Source organism: Triturus cristatus, chromosome 12 (genome assembly GCF_964204655.1).
Source record: "Triturus cristatus chromosome 12, aTriCri1.1, whole genome shotgun sequence".
In the NCBI taxonomy this organism is placed as follows: Eukaryota; Metazoa; Chordata; class Amphibia; order Caudata; family Salamandridae; genus Triturus; species Triturus cristatus.
This window is the reverse complement of record NC_140595.1, coordinates 52,571,245-52,591,746: the sequence shown is the minus strand read 5'-3', so window position 1 is coordinate 52,591,746 and position 20,502 is coordinate 52,571,245. Positions and strand designations below refer to the sequence as shown.

At 47.7% G+C, this 20,502-nt stretch overlaps 1 protein-coding gene across 2 annotated transcripts in view; it reads right to left on the bottom strand.

Annotated features, from left to right (window-relative positions):
* The window catches only part of MFSD12 (major facilitator superfamily domain containing 12), a 61,544-nt gene that overhangs the window by 15,204 nt on the left and 25,838 nt on the right, over positions 1–20,502 (bottom strand). For both annotated transcript variants that reach the window (XM_085637295.1, XM_085637296.1), the window contains exons 7-9: positions 18,212–18,382; positions 16,926–17,020; positions 15,956–16,086 (exon numbers count right to left, since the gene is read on the bottom strand). In XM_085637295.1, coding sequence (XP_085493421.1) covers positions 15,956–16,086; positions 16,926–17,020; positions 18,212–18,382 — 397 coding nt within the window. The remainder of the gene's footprint in view (positions 1–15,955; positions 16,087–16,925; positions 17,021–18,211; positions 18,383–20,502) is intronic.

Genomic DNA, 20,502 nt, shown 5'->3' with positions numbered 1-20,502 from the left:
CAAGGTCAGTGCGCTTCAGTGGTCCATGCACAAGGAAGCCAAGGTCAGTGTGCTTTAGTGGTATGAACAAGGAAGCCAAGGTCAGTGCGCTTCAGTGGTCCATGCACAAGGAAGCAAAGGTCACAGCACTTCAGTGGTCTATGAACAAGGAAGCAAAGGTCAGTGCACTTCGGTGGTCTATGAATAAGGAAGCCAAGGTCAGTGCCATTCAGTGGTCCATGCACAAGGAAGCAAAGATTTGTGGTACCACTGGTCCATGCACAAGGAATCCAAGGTCAGTGTGCTTTAGTGGTCTATGAACAAGGAAGCCAAGGTCAGTGTGCTTTAGTGGTCTATGTACAAGGAAGCCAAGGTTTGTGGTACCACTGGTCCATGCACATGGAAGCCAAGGACAGTGCGCTTCAGTGGTCTATGTACAAGGAAGCCAAGGTTTGTGGTACCACTGGTCCATGCACATGGAAGCCAAGGACAGTGTGCTTTAGTGGTCTATGCAGTGTGCTTTAGTGGTATGAACAAGGAAGCCAAGGTCAGTGCGCTTCAGTGGTCCATGCACAAGGAAGCAAACGTTTGTGGTACCACTGGTCCATGCACAAGGAAGCCAAGGTCAGTGTGCTTTAGTGGTCTATGAACAAGGAAGCCAAGGTCAGTGTGCTTTAGTGGTCCATGCACAAGGAAGCCAAGGTCAGTGCGCTTCAGTGGTCTATGAACAAGGAAGCCAAGGTTTGTGGTACCACTGCTCCATGCACAAGAAAGCCAAGGTCAGTGTGCTTTAGTGGTATGAACAAGAAAGCCAAGGTCAGTGCGCTTCAGTGGTCCATGCACGAGAAAGCCAAGGTCAGTGCGCTTCAGTGGTATGAACAAGGAAGCCAAGGTCAGTGCGCTTCAGTGGTATGAACAAGGAAGCCAAGGTCAGTGCGCTTCAGTGGTCCATGCACAAGGAAGCCAAGGTCAGTGCGCTTCAGTGGTATGAACAAGAAAGCCAAGGTCAGTGCACTTCAGTGGTCCATGCACAAGGAAGCCAAGGTCAGTGCGCTTCATTGGTCCATGCACAAGGAAGCCAAGGTCAGTGCGCTTCAGTGGTATGAACAAGAAAGCAAAGGTCAGTGCGCTTCAGTGGTATGAACAAGGAAGCCAAGGTCAGTGCGCTTCAGTGGTATGACCAAGGAAGCCAAGGTCAGTGCGCTTCAGTGGTATGAACAAGAAAGCCAAGGTCAGTGTGCTTTAGTGGTATGAACAAGGAAGCCAAGGTCAGTGCGCTTCAGTGGTCTATGAACAAGGAAGCCAAGGTCAGTGTGCTTCAGTGCTCCATGCACAAGAAAGCCAAGGTCAGTGCACTTCAGTGGTCCACGCACAAGGAAGTCAAAGTTAGTGCACTTCAATAGTCCATGCAAAAGGAAGCCAAGGTTCGTACACTCCGGTGGTCCATGCACAAGGAAGCCAAGTTTAGTGGACTCCGGTGGCCATGCACAAGGAAGCCAAGGTCAGTGCGCTTCAGTGGTCCATGCACAAGGAAGCAAACGTTTGTGGTACCACTGGTCCATGCACAAGGAAGCCAAGGTCAGTGTGCTTTAGTGGTCTATGAACAAGGAAGCCAAGGTCAGTGTGCTTTAGTGGTCCATGCACAGGGAAGCCAAGGTCAGTGCGCTTCAGTGGTCCATGCACAAGGAAGCCAAGGTCAGTGCGCTTCAGTGGTATGAACAAGAAAGCCAAGGTCAGTGCGCTTCAGTGGTCCATGCACAAGGAAGCCAAGGTCAGTGCGCTTCATTGGTCCATGCACAAGGAAGCCAAGGTCATTGCGCTTCAGTGGTATGAACAAGAAAGCCAAGGTCAGTGCGCTTCAGTGGTATGAACAAGGAAGCCAAGGTCAGTGCGCTTCAGTGGTCTATGAACAAGGAAGCCAAGGTTTGTGGTACCACTGCTCCATGCACAAGAAAGCCAAGGTCAGTGTGCTTTAGTGGTATGAACAAGAAAGCCAAGGTCAGTGCGCTTCAGTGGTCCATGCACGAGAAAGCCAAGGTCAGTGCGCTTCAGTGGTATGAACAAGGAAGCCAAGGTCAGTGCGCTTCAGTGGTATGAACAAGGAAGCCAAGGTCAGTGCGCTTCAGTGGTCCATGCACAAGGAAGCCAAGGTCAGTGCGCTTCAGTGGTATGAACAAGAAAGCCAAGGTCAGTGCGCTTCAGTGGTCCATGCACAAGGAAGCCAAGGTCAGTGCGCTTCATTGGTCCATGCACAAGGAAGCCAAGGTCATTGCGCTTCAGTGGTATGAACAAGAAAGCCAAGGTCAGTGCGCTTCAGTGGTATGAACAAGGAAGCCAAGGTCAGTGCGCTTCAGTGGTCTATGAACAAGGAAGCCAAGGTTTGTGGTACCACTGCTCCATGCACAAGAAAGCCAAGGTCAGTGTGCTTTAGTGGTATGAACAAGAAAGCCAAGGTCAGTGCGCTTCAGTGGTCCATGCACGAGAAAGCCAAGGTCAGTGCGCTTCAGTGGTATGAACAAGGAAGCAAAGGTCAGTGCGCTTCAGTGGTATGAACAAGGAAGCCAAGGTCAGTGCGCTTCAGTGGTCCATGCACAAGGAAGCCAAGGTCAGTGCGCTTCAGTGGTATGAACAAGAAAGCCAAGGTCAGTGCGCTTCAGTGGTCCATGCACAAGGAAGCCAAGGTCAGTGCGCTTCATTGGTCCATGCACAAGGAAGCCAAGGTCATTGCGCTTCAGTGGTATGAACAAGAAAGCCAAGGTCAGTGCGATTCAGTGGTATGAACAAGGAAGCCAAGGTCAGTGCGCTTCAGTGGTATGACCAAGGAAGCCAAGGTCAGTGCGCTTCAGTGGTATGAACAAGAAAGCCAAGGTCAGTGTGCTTTAGTGGAATGAACAAGGAAGCCAAGGTCAGTGCGCTTCAGTGGTCTATGAACAAGGAAGCCAAGGTCAGTGTGCTTCAGTGCTCCATGCACAAGAAAGCCAAGGTCAGTGCACTTCAGTGGTCCACGCACAAGGAAGTCAAAGTTAGTGCACTTCAATAGTCCATGCAAAAGGAAGCCAAGGTTCGTACACTCCGGTGGTCCATGCACAAGGAAGCCAAGTTTAGTGGACTCCGGTGGCCATGCACAAGGAAGCCAAGGTTAGTGCACTTCAGTGGTCCATGTACAACAACGCCAAGTTCTGTGGTGTCCAGTGGTTCAGGCACAAGGAAGCAAATGTTTGTCGTCCCAACGAACCAATGGTCTATGCACAAGAAGCCAAAGTTTGTCGTCTCCAATGTTCAATGTACAATTAAGCCAATGTATGTGGTCTCCAGATGTCCACACACAACAAAGCGAAAGTTTGTAGTCTCCACTGATCAGTGTACAACGAAACCAAGGTTCTTGGACCCCAGTGGTGCAAAGTTACTTAACAGATAAGCGTACCCCCAGCTCACCTAGGAGTAACTTGCAACAGTTATCCTTTTGATTTGAAACAGAAAGGTTCTATTTCCTTCAACATCTGGCAAGTACAGGCCTGTGACTCAGAGAGATGCAGACCCATCACAGGACAGGTGCAAGATTGTTAGCTGGCCTAGGTGAAGTATACAGGTGAGTGACAACTAGGACTCCATACACAGAACATTCCGCCCCACACCACCATGTAGACACATCCTTAAGGACAAACTTTGTACATGCCAACTACACTTATGTGGAAGGGACAACATATTTTTGATACATTTGTGCAGAATGCCCACGCTTAGGAGGACTACGAAATATGTTGGGTGCATACATGTCACAATTCCGTGTTCCAGAGAGACAAAATGTTCATTACACACATGCCACTATCACGGTGTATTGTCGCTGAACATTTTTGGTACACACATGCCAACAAATCCACAAGGAATGGGGATTCGTTTTCGTAATTTTTTTTATGCTTCCCTACATATTGATTAAGCACTATAAACTGTTCCCCAAGCCGCGTCCCATAATCTCGGAGTCCCTGAAAATTTATATGTACATCCTCCTGTTAAATGGCTGCCAGACTGGGCTGCTCGTTGCCTGTAGGAGCCCCTGGCGGTGTAGACGTACAGCCTCCACTGATAAATGGCTGCCATACTGGGCTGCTCGTTGCCTGTAGGAGCCCCAGGCATTTTCCAACAGCCTTTGCCCTTCCAAGAACCCCCTCAGCCTGCCAGGCACTAGATAGACCGCTCATTACCCACAGCACTACTGACAAGCCAGACCATAAATAAGTCAGTCTGCCGAGTAGCTGCATCCAAGGAATAATCAGAGGTTTTGGCCAGCATGTGCAGCTTTAAGAAACGAACTACTGCAAGTGGATAGACTCTGCCCTCTAGTGGCAAATGATGAAAAGTGCATCTGAGCGCTGGTGCACCCTTTGTGATAACCACAAGTCTCCGAGAGAAGTAAATATAATTTTGTAGACTTGAAAAATACATAACACCAAAGCCCCTGTAAACTGCCCAAAGTTTTAAGAAAAGACCGATGGATATTATGCAGATTTGTAGAGCTCACTATCAACTGGGAGGGTATCCAGGTACTGATCAGGTGTGAGTCAAGCCACACCTTGGGCCTAGTGGGACTACTCGAAAAGCCAGGTCTTCAGCTTCCTGTGAAATTGAAGAAGTGAAGAGGGGGCTCTTATGTGTAGGGGGCTGTTCGTTCCATGCTCTAGGAGTGATGTAGGACAAGGCTCGACCCGCGGATCTGGTTTTCCATATACGCGGGATTTGTGCAAGTAGGAGTCTGGCGAGCGGAGGTGTCTGGAAGGTTTGCGAAAGCAGATGCGATTGTTGAGGTATGCTGGGCCTGTGTTACATAGTGCCTTGAAAGCGTGGGTGAGGAGTTTGAATTGTGCTCTTTTGAGACTGGGAAGCCAGTGGAGCTCCTTCAGGTGTGGCGTTGGATGAGAGTGATGCGGGATGCCAAGCTCGGAATGGTCAGGAGCCTTCTGGTGAATGAATGAATGAATGAATGAAATGAAATTTATAAACGCGCAACTAAGCCCGAAGGCATCAAGGCGCCTAACCAAAGAAAATCATAAAAGGCAAATCCAGAACTAAGGGTAGGCTTTAGCAAATAGCCACGTCTTGAGAGCCCTCCTAAAGGCTTGCTTTGAGGGAAGGGATTTGATCTCAGCCGGCAGAATATTCCACAGCTTTGGAGCCAAAGTTGAAAAAGCTCTGCCACCCCACTTGGCTCTACGAACACGGGGGACTGATAACAAGGATTTATTGGCGGAGCGCAGAGTTCTGGAAGGTGTATAAGGGGCCAACAGGTCCCTTAGGCCTCCAGATCTGTTAGTAGCCAAAGCCCCATAGATCAAACATAGGGACTTAAAAGAAATCCTGGCCTCAATTGGAAGCCAGTGCAGTGTCTTTCTAGCAGCCGAAGCAGAAGCCCGCTTAGGTAGATCCAGTACAAACTTGGCGGCGGCATTCTGCACCATTTGAAGTCGCATTAACAGACCCTTGTTAATGCCTAAATATAAGGCATTACAGTAATCAAGTCTTGAGCCTATTAATGCAATTACAATTTGCTTTCTGGCTTGAAGGGACAGATAATGTTTGATTTTCCGCAAGATGTTTAGTAGGCCCCAGCATGTGGAGATAGTCCTCTTTACTTGCTGACCCATCCCCAGGGTAGGGTCAATCATGACTCCTAAGTTCCTGGCCAAGGTAGTGGGTGTCGGACACACGCCCAACGATGTGGGCCACCATTCCGCCGACCAAATGTCCTCCTTTCCTCCGAACACCAGAATTTCTGTCTTTTCGCCATTAAGCTTCAATGAATTGCAAATCATCCATTGAGCAACTGCCTCCATACAGTGTCTAAAATTGGAGGCAGCGGAGATGACAGGTTGGGCGAGAGACATCAATAATTGCGTGTCGTCGGCATAGGAGACTACCTCCATCCCATAAGATCTAATAAGCCTGGCAAGTGGGGTCACATAGATGTTGAAAAGGGTCGGACTTAATGCACAGGAAGGGATGAAGATAGGAACTCCCCCAGCTTAACTCTCTCTGTTTCCTCTGGCCGAGAAAAGAGGCCAGCAAACTAAGTGCGGGCCCCTCCACCCCTATCTCCCTCAGCCTAGATGTTAACACTGAGGGAGACAGGGTATCAAACGCAGCCGTGAGAGCTAGCAGGATAAGGAGAGTGGTCTGGCCCTTATCTACTCTAGTGCGGATGTTGTCAAGCACAATGGTAAGGGCCGACTCCGTGCTATGCTCTCTCCGAAATCCATGCTGCGAGTGATCCAGAAGGCCAGAAGTTTCCAGAAAGGCTGCAAGATGCTGGTTGAGATGGGTTTCCAGCATCTTTGCAGGGGCTGGGAGCAGCGAAATGGGGCGGAAGTTTTTGAGAACCCCCGGGTCTAATGTGGGCTTTTTTAACAAAGGTTTAACCACCGCTCTTTTCCATTGTGAGGGGAAAGTCCCATCCCTCATTGCCCTGTTCATGATATCTAATAACGGAGGCAGAAGAATCTCCTTACATTGTTTAAGGAGTTTCAAGGGGCAAGGGTCTAGAGGAGACCCCGACCTAGTCTTGATCAGGAGGACTTCAAGTTCCTGAAGGGAGAGGGGTGGAAAGCTGGACAAACACCCTGAAAGCACCTCCTCGGGTGATGTTAGCGATGAGACAGGTAAGCATGTAGAGGAAGATAGTGCCGACATCTGAAGCTCTAGTGCCGAATATATGTCCACAATTTTAGATTGAAAAAATTGTGCAACATCATTGCAGAGCTGCTGTGAGCTGACAACGGGATCAGGCACCTTCAATGATGTAAGCGTGTCTACGTTCTTGAACAGCTCTTTCGGCGAAGAGAGTGAGGAGGTAAGAGAAGTAAAATACTCTTGCTTAGTTCTTATCACCTCCGTCTTATAGTTCCTTAGGAGGATTTTATGTCTATCCCTCTCACGCAAATCCCAACTAGTCCTCCAGAGACGTTCCTGTCTCCGTACTCCCTGCCTAAGAAGTCTTAACGATACCGAGAACCACGGGGCCGATGGACTTTTCCTCGCGGAGTAGCGCAATGAGGCTGGAGCCAGTTCGTCAATAGCTGTTTTGATGGCACTATCCATCCTCCCTACTGCAGAGCTTACGTCCTCCTCTGGGGAGATCGCCAAACTGGGCAATCTGGGGGCGAGCACGTCATTGGTTATGTTTTTGAGGTTACGTCTCAATTCCATTTTACTTGGCTCGTTCCCCTTGCTACTAACAGTAGCGATCATTAATTCTATAGGGATCGCATAATGGTCCGACCAAGAGATAGGGATGGGAGTCTCAATGGTCAGCCGAGTGTCATTAGAAAAGACCCCATCCAGCGTATGGCCCGCCTGATGGGTGGGACCCTTGACTAGCTGTTTCATCCCACGGCCAGAGAAAATATCCAATAGGGATAGAGTTTCAATTGACTCCAAATTTTCCAAATGGAAATTCAGGTCCCCCAGAACAGTAAAGTGCTCACAGCCAAAATGTGGCTCTAAAATATTAAGCATGTGATAACCAAAATCTGCTCTGGTCCCCGGAGGTCTATAAATGAGAAAGCCAGTAAACGGAACAACATATGATCCGTTAATGGAGAACTGAAGGGCCTGAAAGGTGTCTTGAGGTTCAGATAGTGGGATAATATGGCAGGAAAGGCAGTCACTATGAAGGATACCCAGCCCTCCCCCCATACGTCCCACTCTGTCCTCCCTCACCAGCATGTAGCCTTCTGGTACCGCCTCAACCAAATCAGGTCCCGAGGAGTCCTTGGCCCAAGTTTCCGTAATGAAGACCCAGACCGGTTTTCTGGCCAGAACGAAATCCTTAAATGCGAGATTGTTCTTAATTAATGACCTCGCATTTACGAGAAACCCCTTATCACTCCTCAGGCTAGTTCCTGATTTAAAACTCGGACCTACAGGTGTAGCGACAGCAACAGAAACCGACACCATAGAAGAGGACCGAAAACAGTGGCAGCCGGGGGAGGTCTGAAGCGCCTCCGGGGCATTTCTATAGTGGCAAGGCAGCTTAGAAGGCTTAAGAGTGAGCAAGTCCTGCGGATGGGGTTGGATACTGTGTCAAATGCTGAGGAGAGGTCCAGGAAAATTAGGGTAATGTGTTTCCTCCATTCAGAGTCATGCGAATATCGTCTGTTGCAGCGATGAGGGCAGTTTTCATGCTATGGCTGGGTCTGAAACCAGACTGAGTTCTGTCAAGGAGTTGGTGATCTTTGAGGTATTCAGTGAGGTGTCTGCTGATTATTTACCCCAAGAAATCAATGGATATTACTGACCCAGTAAATGCAAGCACCACAGAGCGACTTGACTCTTATTAGATTTGAGCGCTATGTTTGTATCTTGCAGAAGAAAACAAGTTACTTACCTGTAACTTTGGTTCCTCAGTATTGGTAACTTTCATAGATTCTCATGCTTTGTATCATTCCCCGTCGTCGGAATGGGAGCCTTGGTAAATAAAAAATATATATCATAACCATAGAAACAAAAGAGAAAATAGGCTTAGGCCTCATCTCATTTTGTAGTATATCACCCTCTTTGTGTAAAAGAGCCCAAACTTTTGCCAGGACCAATCAGCACAGCCTCACCCTTTGGAACCTTCCTGAGAGAGCTCAGAGCCTCAGATTTTCGTAGCCGTTGTGCAAACAGCCACTACCTCAGTAAACCGGCAGAGCTTTCCCAGGGGAGGTGGGTGGGCGCATGAGAATCTATGAAAGTTACCAATACTGGGGAACCAAAGTTACAGGTAAGTAACTTGTTTTCTTACCCCAGTATTGGAACTTTCATAGATTCTCATGCTTTGTATCAGAATAGCTAGCAGTAAATCACAAAAGCACATTTTGGTAGACACCTGGCCTTACATAACCATCTCAGTTTACAGTTACAACTAGTACATGGTAACCAAGAGAACACAACATTACTGAACCAAATGTGCTTACCAGGATGGAGGGATTGTAGGGAAAGCTCACCTCTCAATAAAAAAGATTCCTGAGGACTGCTTGACCAACAGCAGCGTCATCTCGTCCCACCGACTCCAGGCAGTAGTGTTTCGTGAAGGTGTGTACACTGCTCCACGTTGCTGCCCTGCAAATGTCCTTGATAGCAACTCCAGCAAAAAGAGCCACTGAAGATGCCATCGCTCGTGTAGAATGAGCACGGGCCCTTCTGTCCAAAGGTTTGCCCGCCGCCTGATGACAGAATTGAATTGCACTGGAGATCCAGCGGGAAATGCCACTCTTAGCGAGAGGCAACCCCTTCCGTGGTGCACTGTAGGCAATAAATAGCTGTGTAGACTTCCTGAAAGAACGTGTGTGCTCGAGATAGAATTTCAGACATCTCCGGACATCCAAAGAATGCAATGTTCGTTCCGCCTGGGTCGAAGGACGTGGAAAAAAGGAATTCAAAATCAAGGGTTCATTCAGATGAAAATCCGAAGGAACCTTCGGGATGAATTTTGGGTTGGTTCTCAAAATTAGCACATCCTTTTTGAACTGCAGAAAAGGCTCCACTATGGACAGAGCCTGGAGCTCACTAACCCTCCTAGCCGAAGTCAATGCTAAGAGGAGGGCTAGCTTCCAAGATAGGAACTTCAAGTCCGCCCTGTGAATCGGCTCAAAGGTCGCTTTCATGAGCTGAGCCAGTACTAGGTTGAGCTGCCAGATCGGTGGAGGTGCCCGGACCGGAGGATACATCCGAAACAACCCTTTAAGGAACTGTTTAACAATCCTTGCGGACCATAGAGATGGCCCCGATGTCTTGCGTCGAAAACGGGATATGGCAGCCAGATGTACCTTGACAGAAGAGTGCGCCAAACCTGATTTAGCCAGTGACAGGATGTAAGGCAAAATCTGATGTGGCAGGGATTTATAAGGATGGAGTTTATTCCTCTGGCACCACAGACAAAATCTCTTCCATTTTGCCCTGTATGTCTTATTAGTGCCTGGCGCCCGCGCCTGAGACAAAACATCCCTGCACCCCCTGGAGAGATTCAGATGACGGAATTCTCTGTATTCAGGAGCCACGCTGTCAAGTGTAGTGACTTCGGATCCGGATGGAGCACCTGTCCCTGATCCTGCGACAACAGAGATGGAATCAGCGGCAAGCGAATTGGGTGATCCTGGGAGAGAAGCAGGAGTTCCGTGAACCAGAACTGCCGGGCCCACGCTGGAGCAATGAGAATTATCTTGCACGGTTCCGCCCTGACCTTCCTGAGAACTCGAGGAATGGGAGGAAAAGCGTAGCAAAATGCGCCGAACCAAGCAATCGAAAGGGCATTCCCCAGCGATCCTCGATGGGGAACCTTGCTTGCGTAAAACCGACATTTGGCGTTCTCCGGGGACGCAAAGAGGTCTATGGTCAGAGTACCCCATCTCTCGAACACTCCCTCCAGCGTGGCTTGGTCTAATTCCCACTCGTGAGTCACTTCGTCTGACGACTCAGAGCATCCGTCGTGATGTTGAGGCACCCTGCTAGGTGCTCGGCTTGCAGGGTGATCTTGTGAGAAATCGCAAAATCCCAGATCGTCTGAGCTTCCTTGGACAGAGTCCGCGATCTTGTTCCCCCTTGCTTGTTGATATAGTGCATGGCCGTCGTGTTGTCTGTCCGGACCAGCACTGCACGATTCTGAAGTCTGGGAAGGAACGCCAGCAAGGCTAAGCGAATAGCCATCAGCTCCAAGAGGTTGATGTGGTGTAGGCTCTGCGCTGGACTCCAGTGACCGCTGATTTGAAGCTCCTGGAGTACCGCTCCCCAGCCTTCTAAGGAGGCATCTGTGGTCACCACCATAGGAGAAGGAGGGGTCCGGAATGTTAATCCTACTGCGATGTTCTCCTTTACCAGCCACCACTCGCAGGCCTTGCGCATAGCTGGTGTTACCCACACCTTGTCGTTGAACGACCCTTCTGCCTGGCGCCATTGTTTGTCTAACTCCTCCTGCAGAGGACGCATATGAAGCCTGCAATGCGGTATTAATGGTATGCAGGATGATATCGATCCGAGCAAGGACTTGTACCTGCGAACCGACACATTTTTCCTCTGCAGCACTTGACGAGCGGAGGTGATCAGCTTGCGTTGACGCTCTTCCGACGGACGAGCGGTGCATAATGTCGTGTCCAGAATAGCTCCAAGGAACCTTTGGGACCTGGAAGGTATCAGCACCGACTTGGATCTGTTGAGCTGAAGACCCAAGTGGGCGAACAATTGAATGCAAGTTGACACGGCTTGAGAAGTTGCCTTGAGCGATGGAGCCTTGACGAGCCAGTCGTCCAAGTATGAGAACACTTCTAAGGATTGCTTTCTGAGAAAAGCCGCGACTGGTGCCAACATCTTCGTGAATATCCGAGGTGCAGACCGAAGGCTAAACGGAAGCACCTTGAACTGGAAATGGCTCTTGCCTACTGTGAAGCGTAGATATTGCCTGTGAGCTGGGTGGATTGGAACGTGGAAGTACGCATCCTCTAAATCCAGGGACGCCAAAAAATCACCCGGATTCAGTAGACGGAGAATATCCTGGAGAGTGACCATCCTGAAGGAAGAACCTGGAATAGAAACCCTTGCCCCTCTGCGAAAGAGGTACTGGTTCTATCGCCCCCTTGATGAATAGTTGGTGGGCTTCGAGATGTAACAGTCGGAGATGTTTTGAGGGACGGGCGTCCGGAGCTCTCGTTGGAGGAAGATCTTAGAATTCCAACGTATGGCCACTCTGAACAATATTCAAAACCCACCGGTCCGATGTTATAAGGACCCAGCTGTCCAGACAATAGGAGATCCTGCCCCCAACCGGTGTCCTTGGTAGGGGAGGAACAGTAGTCAGAGCCAGGAGGCCGCTATTGCCTCTTGGCATTGTCTCGTCCCTGACGATTCTGACGTCCTCTCTGGGACTGACGAGAGAAAGACGCCAATTGACCTTGGCGTTGGTTTGAGTAATGATTCTTATATGACTGTCCTGACTGTGTTGAATACTGACGTTGGTTTCCTCTATAAGTAGAGCACCCTCGTCCCCGTGCACCTCTGAATGGAACCTTGCGATAATTTAAGGATCCTAAGGACTTTGCTGTGTCCGTGTCCTTCTTTATGCTTTGCAGGGCCTCATCGACATGCTTACCAAAAAGCATTTCTCCGTCAAAGGGAAGGTCCAGGATCTTATTTTGGACCTCCTGACGGAACCAGGTTGCTTTTAACCAGCCTTGACGGTGCAAGACCGCTGACCCTGCCAAAGCCCTGAAAGCAGTAGAGGCTATGTCCATAGCACAGTCAATGACTTCAGAAGAACATCTCTCTCCTTCCATGAGAACCTGTCTGGCCTCCTCCTGACTCGAATCTGGCAGTAGGTCCATAAACGGCTCCATGTCGCACCACATCTGGCGGTCGTACCTGCCTAGAATGGCTAATGAATTTGCCGCTCGAACCAACAAACTGGCCATGGTGGAAAATCTCTTCCCTACATTGTCCAGCCGCCTGCCATCCTTATCCGGAGGCGTAGTTAAAGGAGTTGACGGATTCTTGGACTTGCTTTGTGCGGCCTGAGATATTACAGAGTCAGGCTTTGGTTGTCCTAGAAGACATGCAGGACTGCCCTCAGGGGCCTTGTATTTCTTCTCCAGCCGGGGAAGAACCGGGATGACCGTAGCTGGGTTCTGCATAACCTTAATTCCCTCATCCCAGACATGTTCAATGATGGAAATTGATCTGACCGACTTTTTATACTGCGCCTTAAAGTCATACAGAAAACAGTCCGACTGTTCCACTGTAAGAGGCAGACCAAACCTCTTGGATGCACGCTCCATAAGATTATGGAACCCCCCAATATTTGCCGGAGGCGACACGTTCGTCTCCCGGCCTGCAGCATCCGGATCTTGCATTCCAGTGTCATCAGGATACACATCCGGATCCCCTGGATCGGTTAGTGGGACCACGTGCCCCTCATCGTCGTCATCCGTATCCACATCTTGTGTATCTTCATTGGCAGGTTCCTGATACGAAGTCTGAGGAACCACTACTGGTACCACCAGTGGTGAGGTACGGGGTACATCTTTAGGAAGAGGTGGCAAGTCCACTGCCGTCCCTCGCGGAACCACCGATGTAGATGGGTGCACTGGAGGAACGTCAGGGCGCGATGGAAAACGAGCTCTGTAGTCCTGCAACATCATCTGCAAGTCCGTAACCAGAGCAACTGGTAAAGCTATCATGTCCTGCCTCAAAGAGCGAGGATGTACTTCCTGTTGAACATATTGTTGCTCCTCCTGCTCCTCTTGGCCATAATACTCCTCAGTATCAGTCTCTTGCTGCTTTACATGCAGATCTGAAGGACTGTAGGCATCCCCATACTGCTCACCCTCATCCTCGTCCTCCGACTCATCTAGAAGCATAGATGGTGGTAAAGGCGTAACCCGCCTAGGTGAAGTCATGTCCGGTGTAATTTTCAACCTTTGTATTGAAAATCCTGAATTTCTCGCCGTCGACGGTCCTGTCGACGGTCCCGTCGTCGAAGGAATCCAAAGCGTCGACGAAATCGGCACGGTAGTCTTCTTCGACGGAGTGTGAATCGTCGTCGACAATGAGGTCGTCGACGATGCCTGAATCGTCGTCGACGGTAGGATCGTCGACGGAGCCTTCTTCTTCGTCGACGTCAAGCTCGTCGACGGAGCTTTCTTCATAGTCGACGGGACAACCGTCGATGGTCTCGTCGACGAGCTCGTCGTCATCAGCATAGACGACGTCGCCGTCGTTGTCATCGTCGTCGTGGTCTTCGTCGTCGACACCGCCGTCGAAGACGAGAATGAAGCTGTCGTAGACGATGAAGCAGACATCGTCGACGGTCCCGTCGACGATACCAAGGAAACAGTCTTTACTATGGAAATCGTCGTCGACGTACCTGCTTTAGTCAGCGTCGACGGACGCTGTTTCTTCACCGGAACCATCTGTGGAGTTCCTGCAGAGTGTTTCTTCGCAGGCTTTTCCTTTTGGGACGGAGGAGAAGATATGGAAACCTCCTTTTTGTCCCTAGAGGCTGTGTCCACACCGGCAGCCTGTCCCTGCCTCTCCTTTTCACTTCCGTGATGAGATTTCATGGGACCAGCCTCCTCAGACCTTTCAGAGATCCCGTGAGGGGCTTTGACAGGGGGTACCGCAGAGACGGAGGGAGATGACCTACCCCTCTTCTTTGATCTCCTGGAGGAGGTGCCAGAAATCAAATCCTCCTCATCTGAAGAGAGAACCTCCTTCCTGGTCTTCAGCTTTTGCAGCCATGTCAGCAACCGACCTTCTCTGTCCCGCAAAGTCTTGGTAGATAAGGTCCGACAAATCTTGCAGTCTGTGGCCTTGTGTTCCGGGTATAAGCAGTAAATACAGTTCTCATGCTTATCCTCAATGAAAAGTCTCTTCTTTCCACAAGAAGCACAGGGTCTGAATAAGGCTTTCTTTTCCTTTTCTGACATAATGTCACTATAGATGGTAAAATGTAGATTTCTAACAGAAAATTTGTGAAAAACTGAGCAGAGCTCAGTGGAGACTCCCTAGCACAACGTGCGGTAGAAAAACATGAGGTTCTGAGCTCTCTCAGGAAGGTTCCAAAGGGTGAGGCTGTGCTGATTGGTCCTGGCAAAAGTTTGGGCTCTTTTACACAAAGAGGGTGATATACTACAAAATGAGATGAGGCCTAAGGCTATTTTCTCTTTTGTTTCTATGGTTATGATATATATTTTTTATTTACCGAGGCTCCCATTCCGACGACGGGGAATGATACAAAGCATGAGAATCTATGAAAGTTCCAATACTGGGGTAAGATTGTACCTGTATGATGTAACATAAAAATGAAGAGAAAAAAAACAAGCAAATTTGGGCTCATTTGTTCTTATACGTAAGTATTTTCAGTAAATATAGGTATTTACCTACCACGTAAAGACACACTTCAAATAAGTGGTGGCTTTCCTTCAGTTAAACAATTGGTAAATTGAGTTAGACTCTGAATGAGCTGGCACTGTTGCCCCTTGCACAATCTTACTGACAGGACTCGGCTGGGCTCCAACATCATCCCTGGCGAAAACGTGTGTAGTGACTGCCCTCCCAGTAAATATGGGTTCAATTATGTACATTAAAGCACTGTTTTTGAAATTATATTAGCTAAGCACTTTCAGAACTAGTCCATCCAGCCATGATGAAAGGCCCTTCTCTAGTAGATAACCCGCAAAATGTCAGAGTGCCAAAATGGCAAGTTCTGATTAGCTGAAATATTCTTTTGCAGCACCAGTTCTGGACTAGAAGCACTGCTAGCCAGGCCACTATGCCACTCTGGCATTTTCGTGACAGGCTTAAGGCTAGGGGCGCTGCACTAACGGCCAGACTGGGGAACCAAAAGCAGCCCTGGCAAAAATGCTCAAACCAGCCCGCTCCCTTTATCTCTCTTTCTTTCCATCTGTTCTCTCTTGCTCTCTCCTTCTTCCTCCTTTCTCCCTCTCTTATTGCTGTCTCTCTACCTCATCACTTTCTCTCTTTTAAGCCTCTACGTGCCTTCTGCAATTAATCTTGAGGGAAAGTGACCTAGGCACTAGGAGCTGCGCTTTCAAAACTGGCCTCCAAGGGCTCCTGCCCATTGGGGAAATACCCAGTGGACTAAAAGGCCCGACCACCCCTAGCTACCATAAGCCAACCATGGCCCCATGGCTCCATTGCAGAAGCAGACTCCTGCAGAGTGAAGTGGCATAAACTGTTTACAGGGCTGATTTTGAATTCCATTTAGACTCAGACTAGAAGTTGCTCCGCCAACCCCGATGTTGTTTTATGATCCCGTTCTGAGGCGATACTCCTGCCTACATTAAAGTACCTAGTACGCACACCAGAGATGCTTGCCCAGAGGAAGACTTGGTTACAGAGTGCTGCACCAGTGGCCCGGATGTGTATTATGCAGTATAGCGACAGAAGTCATGCAGAGAGGGTACACCTTTGCCCAGAGGGTTCAATCAGCATTACTTACGGAGTCGAACACGGATCGGCCAGATCATGATAGAGCAGAGGAAGAGAACAGCCAGGACCGCCACACCTCCTGTAACAAGGACCATCACGTAGTGGTAATACTGGACGCAGGCCGAGCAGCACAACTTGGTCCTGGAGCGAAAGGCAACATTTTGAAGCATAAGGGTTTAAAGGTAGAACAGGCAAGAGAAGCAAGAGTGCAGATGACAACAAACCATCTAAGGGAGCACACACCAGAGGGGAAGGCAGACAGAGTTCTCACACTGCAGGGAAGCAGGCAGAGCAGTCACACTGCAGGATGGCAATCGGAGCACTCATACTGTGATGGAAAGCCAGGCATCCACGACACAGGCAGTAAGCAGAGAGCTCTCCCTGGTGCAGGTAGGCAGTAAGAGCGAATGAACACACACACACACACACACACACGTGAAGGTAGGCAGTGTGTACACACTGAGTGACTCAATGCACCTCACATACAAACACTGTGGGAAAGCAGCAAACCACACAAGAAAAGCAAGCAGACCAGAAGCCAAAGTGGGCAGATCTGTGAGGAACAGCATGCCCATACTTTATTTTAATCAAACAGTTTCCCAGCTTTTTGTTAAAAGGCATCCATCCCAGAACAGTTTGTTCAGAATTTTTAGGTGCCGCGGATGAAAGGGAAAGGTAGGGGTCTCCTGTGTGTGTAGCCAAAGGAGGAACAGAAAGCTAAGGGAGAAAATAGATCCCTCGCTAGGGTGCATGCTCCCTGCAAGAAATGTAAATGGATGCAGAGCAGTGGCCTTCACTGGCTTCCTGGGGTTCAGCCAGGGTGATCCTCTGTGGCTCGTCCCATTTGCTCCTTAATATGGTCTGTAATGAATATAATCCATACATTGAGGCAGCATTCACACAATGGATGTGGAGAGGAAGAGAGACAGAGCGCAACTTTTCCTACCTCAGGTCGGAAAGCGCGCACGCTCGGGACTTACTGGCAAGGATGCAGGCTCTGGATCAGCACCACCGCTAGCCCGTTGGCCACCTTGTCAGTGAAGCTCATCGCTCCGTACACGAAGGCCCCACTTTGCTGAAAACAGTGAGACAGAGAGAAGGATCAGAGAGGGCACAGATCCATACACAAATAACAAAAGCAAAGACGAACTACTTTGTGCCACCCAAAAGCAATCCAGCTTTACTTCCAATCTTGTGCTCTATGCACGGCACTCCTGAACACTCTGCTGTTAATTTACAGACTTTCTACTTGCCATTCTGTCACAGTTAGCTCCCTCTCTCTTCATATCGCCTAAAAGCCACTTTTTAAGCCAAGAGCTGCATTAGTGCCTATGCGTTCAAAGATGTCACCCATCCTGTATTGCCTGGATTCATATCTCAAAATTGATATTGAATTACTGCGAATGCATTTACACACTTCCTCTATGGGATAATGCATCCATCCACATCGAGTTTAACATAATGGATACATCTACATTAGTCCCACAAGAAAATGCATTCATCCAAACCCCCCACTGGAGGATAAGTTGAGCCATGGCCCTCTGACAAAATGCGTTAAACCACATCTTCTATGCTGGATATAACATTCATCTATACCCCCTTTGGTGAATGGACTAAAAATTGGGATGTTATACTGGTACATGGGTCCACAACAAAAAAAGTATTCCACTCGTTATTTATGCTGGATTATGTCCAGTTTGTGGAATGCTTAATTTACATAGCACCCTTTGTGGATGGTTGCAGAGATGACCTTGATGCTGATGCAACTTCTTTTGTTACCGTCCTACTGCCTCAGAACCTGCAATGCCACCACTATCATGGAATCATCCTCAGAGGGTTGATCCCTGCAAAGAGCAAAGCATCCATAGAACTCTGGCAGAGTTCCTGAACCTGGATAACTAACAGTCAACCAGGCCAGGAATAGTCCAACATCTTTGAGAAAACTGAAGCCCCAATCCAAGCGAACAAGGTCATCTCCCAAGTGCTGCACTCATTCCATCATTAGGGTACATCCTTCCTTATCAAACATAGAAGCGTCCAATGTGCCCAATCCGAAGCATCGCTGAAGTACCCCAACTCCTTCATCCGGACATCACTGAAACATCTTTAAACCCTGGTGTATCTGAAGCATGATTCAAATCTAGTAAATCTGAAGATTCCACACAAACAATGCACCTCCGAGGTGCATTTCCAATCTCGGTACCCATATTGAAGTATTGTATACAGTTTCTGCTTTAAACCATCTCCGGCACTTTGTGATACTCACCATGTTAACACCAATTAGGTCGGCGGTCATGGCGAGTGATGTAACTAAGATGGTGGCACAGCCGATTCCCAGCACTACAGCAGCTCCATAAACTGCAACCCCAATCGCCCGGTCCAACGCTACCCAAGAGGCGAAGGCTAGGATCGCAACAAGACCCAGGAAATATGTGAACTGAGTTCAGCAACACGAATAACAACGTAAAAGAGAAGGAATGAAAAAAATTGTTAGAGGCAGACAGTAGTAACTAACAGGAGACCTGCAATTAACCAATTGAAAAGGCAAGAAAGAACCATCAAGAATTTTGAGTAATATGCAAGAATGGTAATAGAAGAATGCCAGAATAAATATCTAGGAATCACAGGAGAAGAAAATCAAAAACACTCTACAGAGGAACCTCCAGAAACCGTGAAAAACAGCAGGTATCTCTAAAGGAGACCAGAAAATAGAAAGTAATAGAAAGTAGAAATTAGCAAGAAATTGTGAAGGTACAACAGCATAAGATAGTAAGAGATCAATACTGAAACATCTCCCAAGCAGTTTGAAAACTTGAGAAGAGAAAAGCAAACAACATCTCAAAGAGGCTCAGCACAAAACTGCAAGATGCAAAGAAATAAACTGCAAAAACTCACAAAAGAGGGAAAGCAAGTTACAGATCATCAAAATTCTGTAAACAATGACAAGCAAGAAGACCCTTGGGTGAAGAACAGCAAAAACAGAGTAACAGTGTAAATGCTCAGGAGATGAACAATAACAGATGGTGAGTGAATTACATGGATTGTTAGGGGAGAGAAGCAAGATGCACTAGAGGATTGTGAGAAAATTAAAGAAGCAAAAAAAGGCCAGACAAGTAGGCATCAGCAAAAACAGAAAGGCAGGTATTCACAGAAACAATAAGAAGAAAAGATGAAATAAGAACTAGAAGGGCGAGAGAACAGCAAGACATCACCAGAGAAAAAGTACAGCAATATGAAAGGGAACAAATGTTAAAAATGGGAAGAGCGAAGCACAACACTTCAGACAAACTGTTCAACCAGCTGCTAGAGCTGTTTTACAAGAAAGCATGTCTAAAGTAAGAGCCATAAACTATAGGAGGATAATAGCAACGAATGGTGAGAACAACAGAAAAGATGAAACATATTATATGATTAATCAGTATACTTCTAGTCAGAAACAGAGAATAAGAGAAGAATGGTGAAAGAGAAGGAAGAAATGAAGCGAAAAGTATCATTAAAAGAAAAAAACGGACACAAAACAAGGGGAACACAGGGAAAGCACCAGAGGTACAGGAAGGTAGAGATAGCAAAACACAAAAAGAACAGCATCCAAGCTCTCAAGAAACGGAAACAGGCAGAGAAGAATATCAATAAGGCGGAGAAAAGAAAAGCAAGAAATTATGAGAAGAGTACACCAAGAAACACAAAAATATTAACAGCAAGAAACCACATAGTAATATAAATTAAATGAGAGTCAAATGAACAGCAAGAAAGATTAAGAACAACAGAAGATAAGCAATGAAGAGAGAGAAGATCTACAACAAGCTACAAGAGATTAAACGAATGACACACAGATAGAAGTTATATCAAGATCCCACATGAGAGAAACAGCTATAAGAAATGAAAGAACACTATGAAAGTTTAGGAGGAAAAGAAGGAAAGCAGATAGTAAGGAAAGGAAGGCAGGCACTAAAGACCAACAGGAAAGAATGATAGAAGAATGTAAGAAACAGTAGAAAAGAGCACCAACAATACACTAGGGCAGAAATGGTAAATATTGAGGACAGGAAGAGAAGCATGACATGAAAAAACAGAGGAATGCCAGAAGAAAAAGAGAACACCCCCCAGTGAAGTACATCAGAGAAAAATGTGAGCAAATAGCAATAAAAAGGGCAAGAAGTGCCAAGAAACCACAATAAAGTAACAGCAAATAACAAGGATGGAGAAAGAAAACAAAGGCAACCAACTACTCTGGTACAAAATGTATAAACGGAGAGAGAGAAAAAACAAACTATGGAGGTCGAACAAGGTACCATGAAACTCTTATCAAACAGCAAGAGAATTATTAAAAACATAAAAATACAACAGCAAGAGACACCCATCTCGCAATATCAAACCCTTACTGATCTGATTCTCCAACCTAACCTCGAGGTGTTCAGTTTTCACTCCTTTCTTCAATTCAGCTGCCCATCTTTTTTTTCTCAACCCACACAGCTGTGCTCTCCTTCTATTCTCCCCTACTAAACTGGAGGCTGCCACTGGTAACACTCTACTCCAAATCTCCCCACAAATGACAGC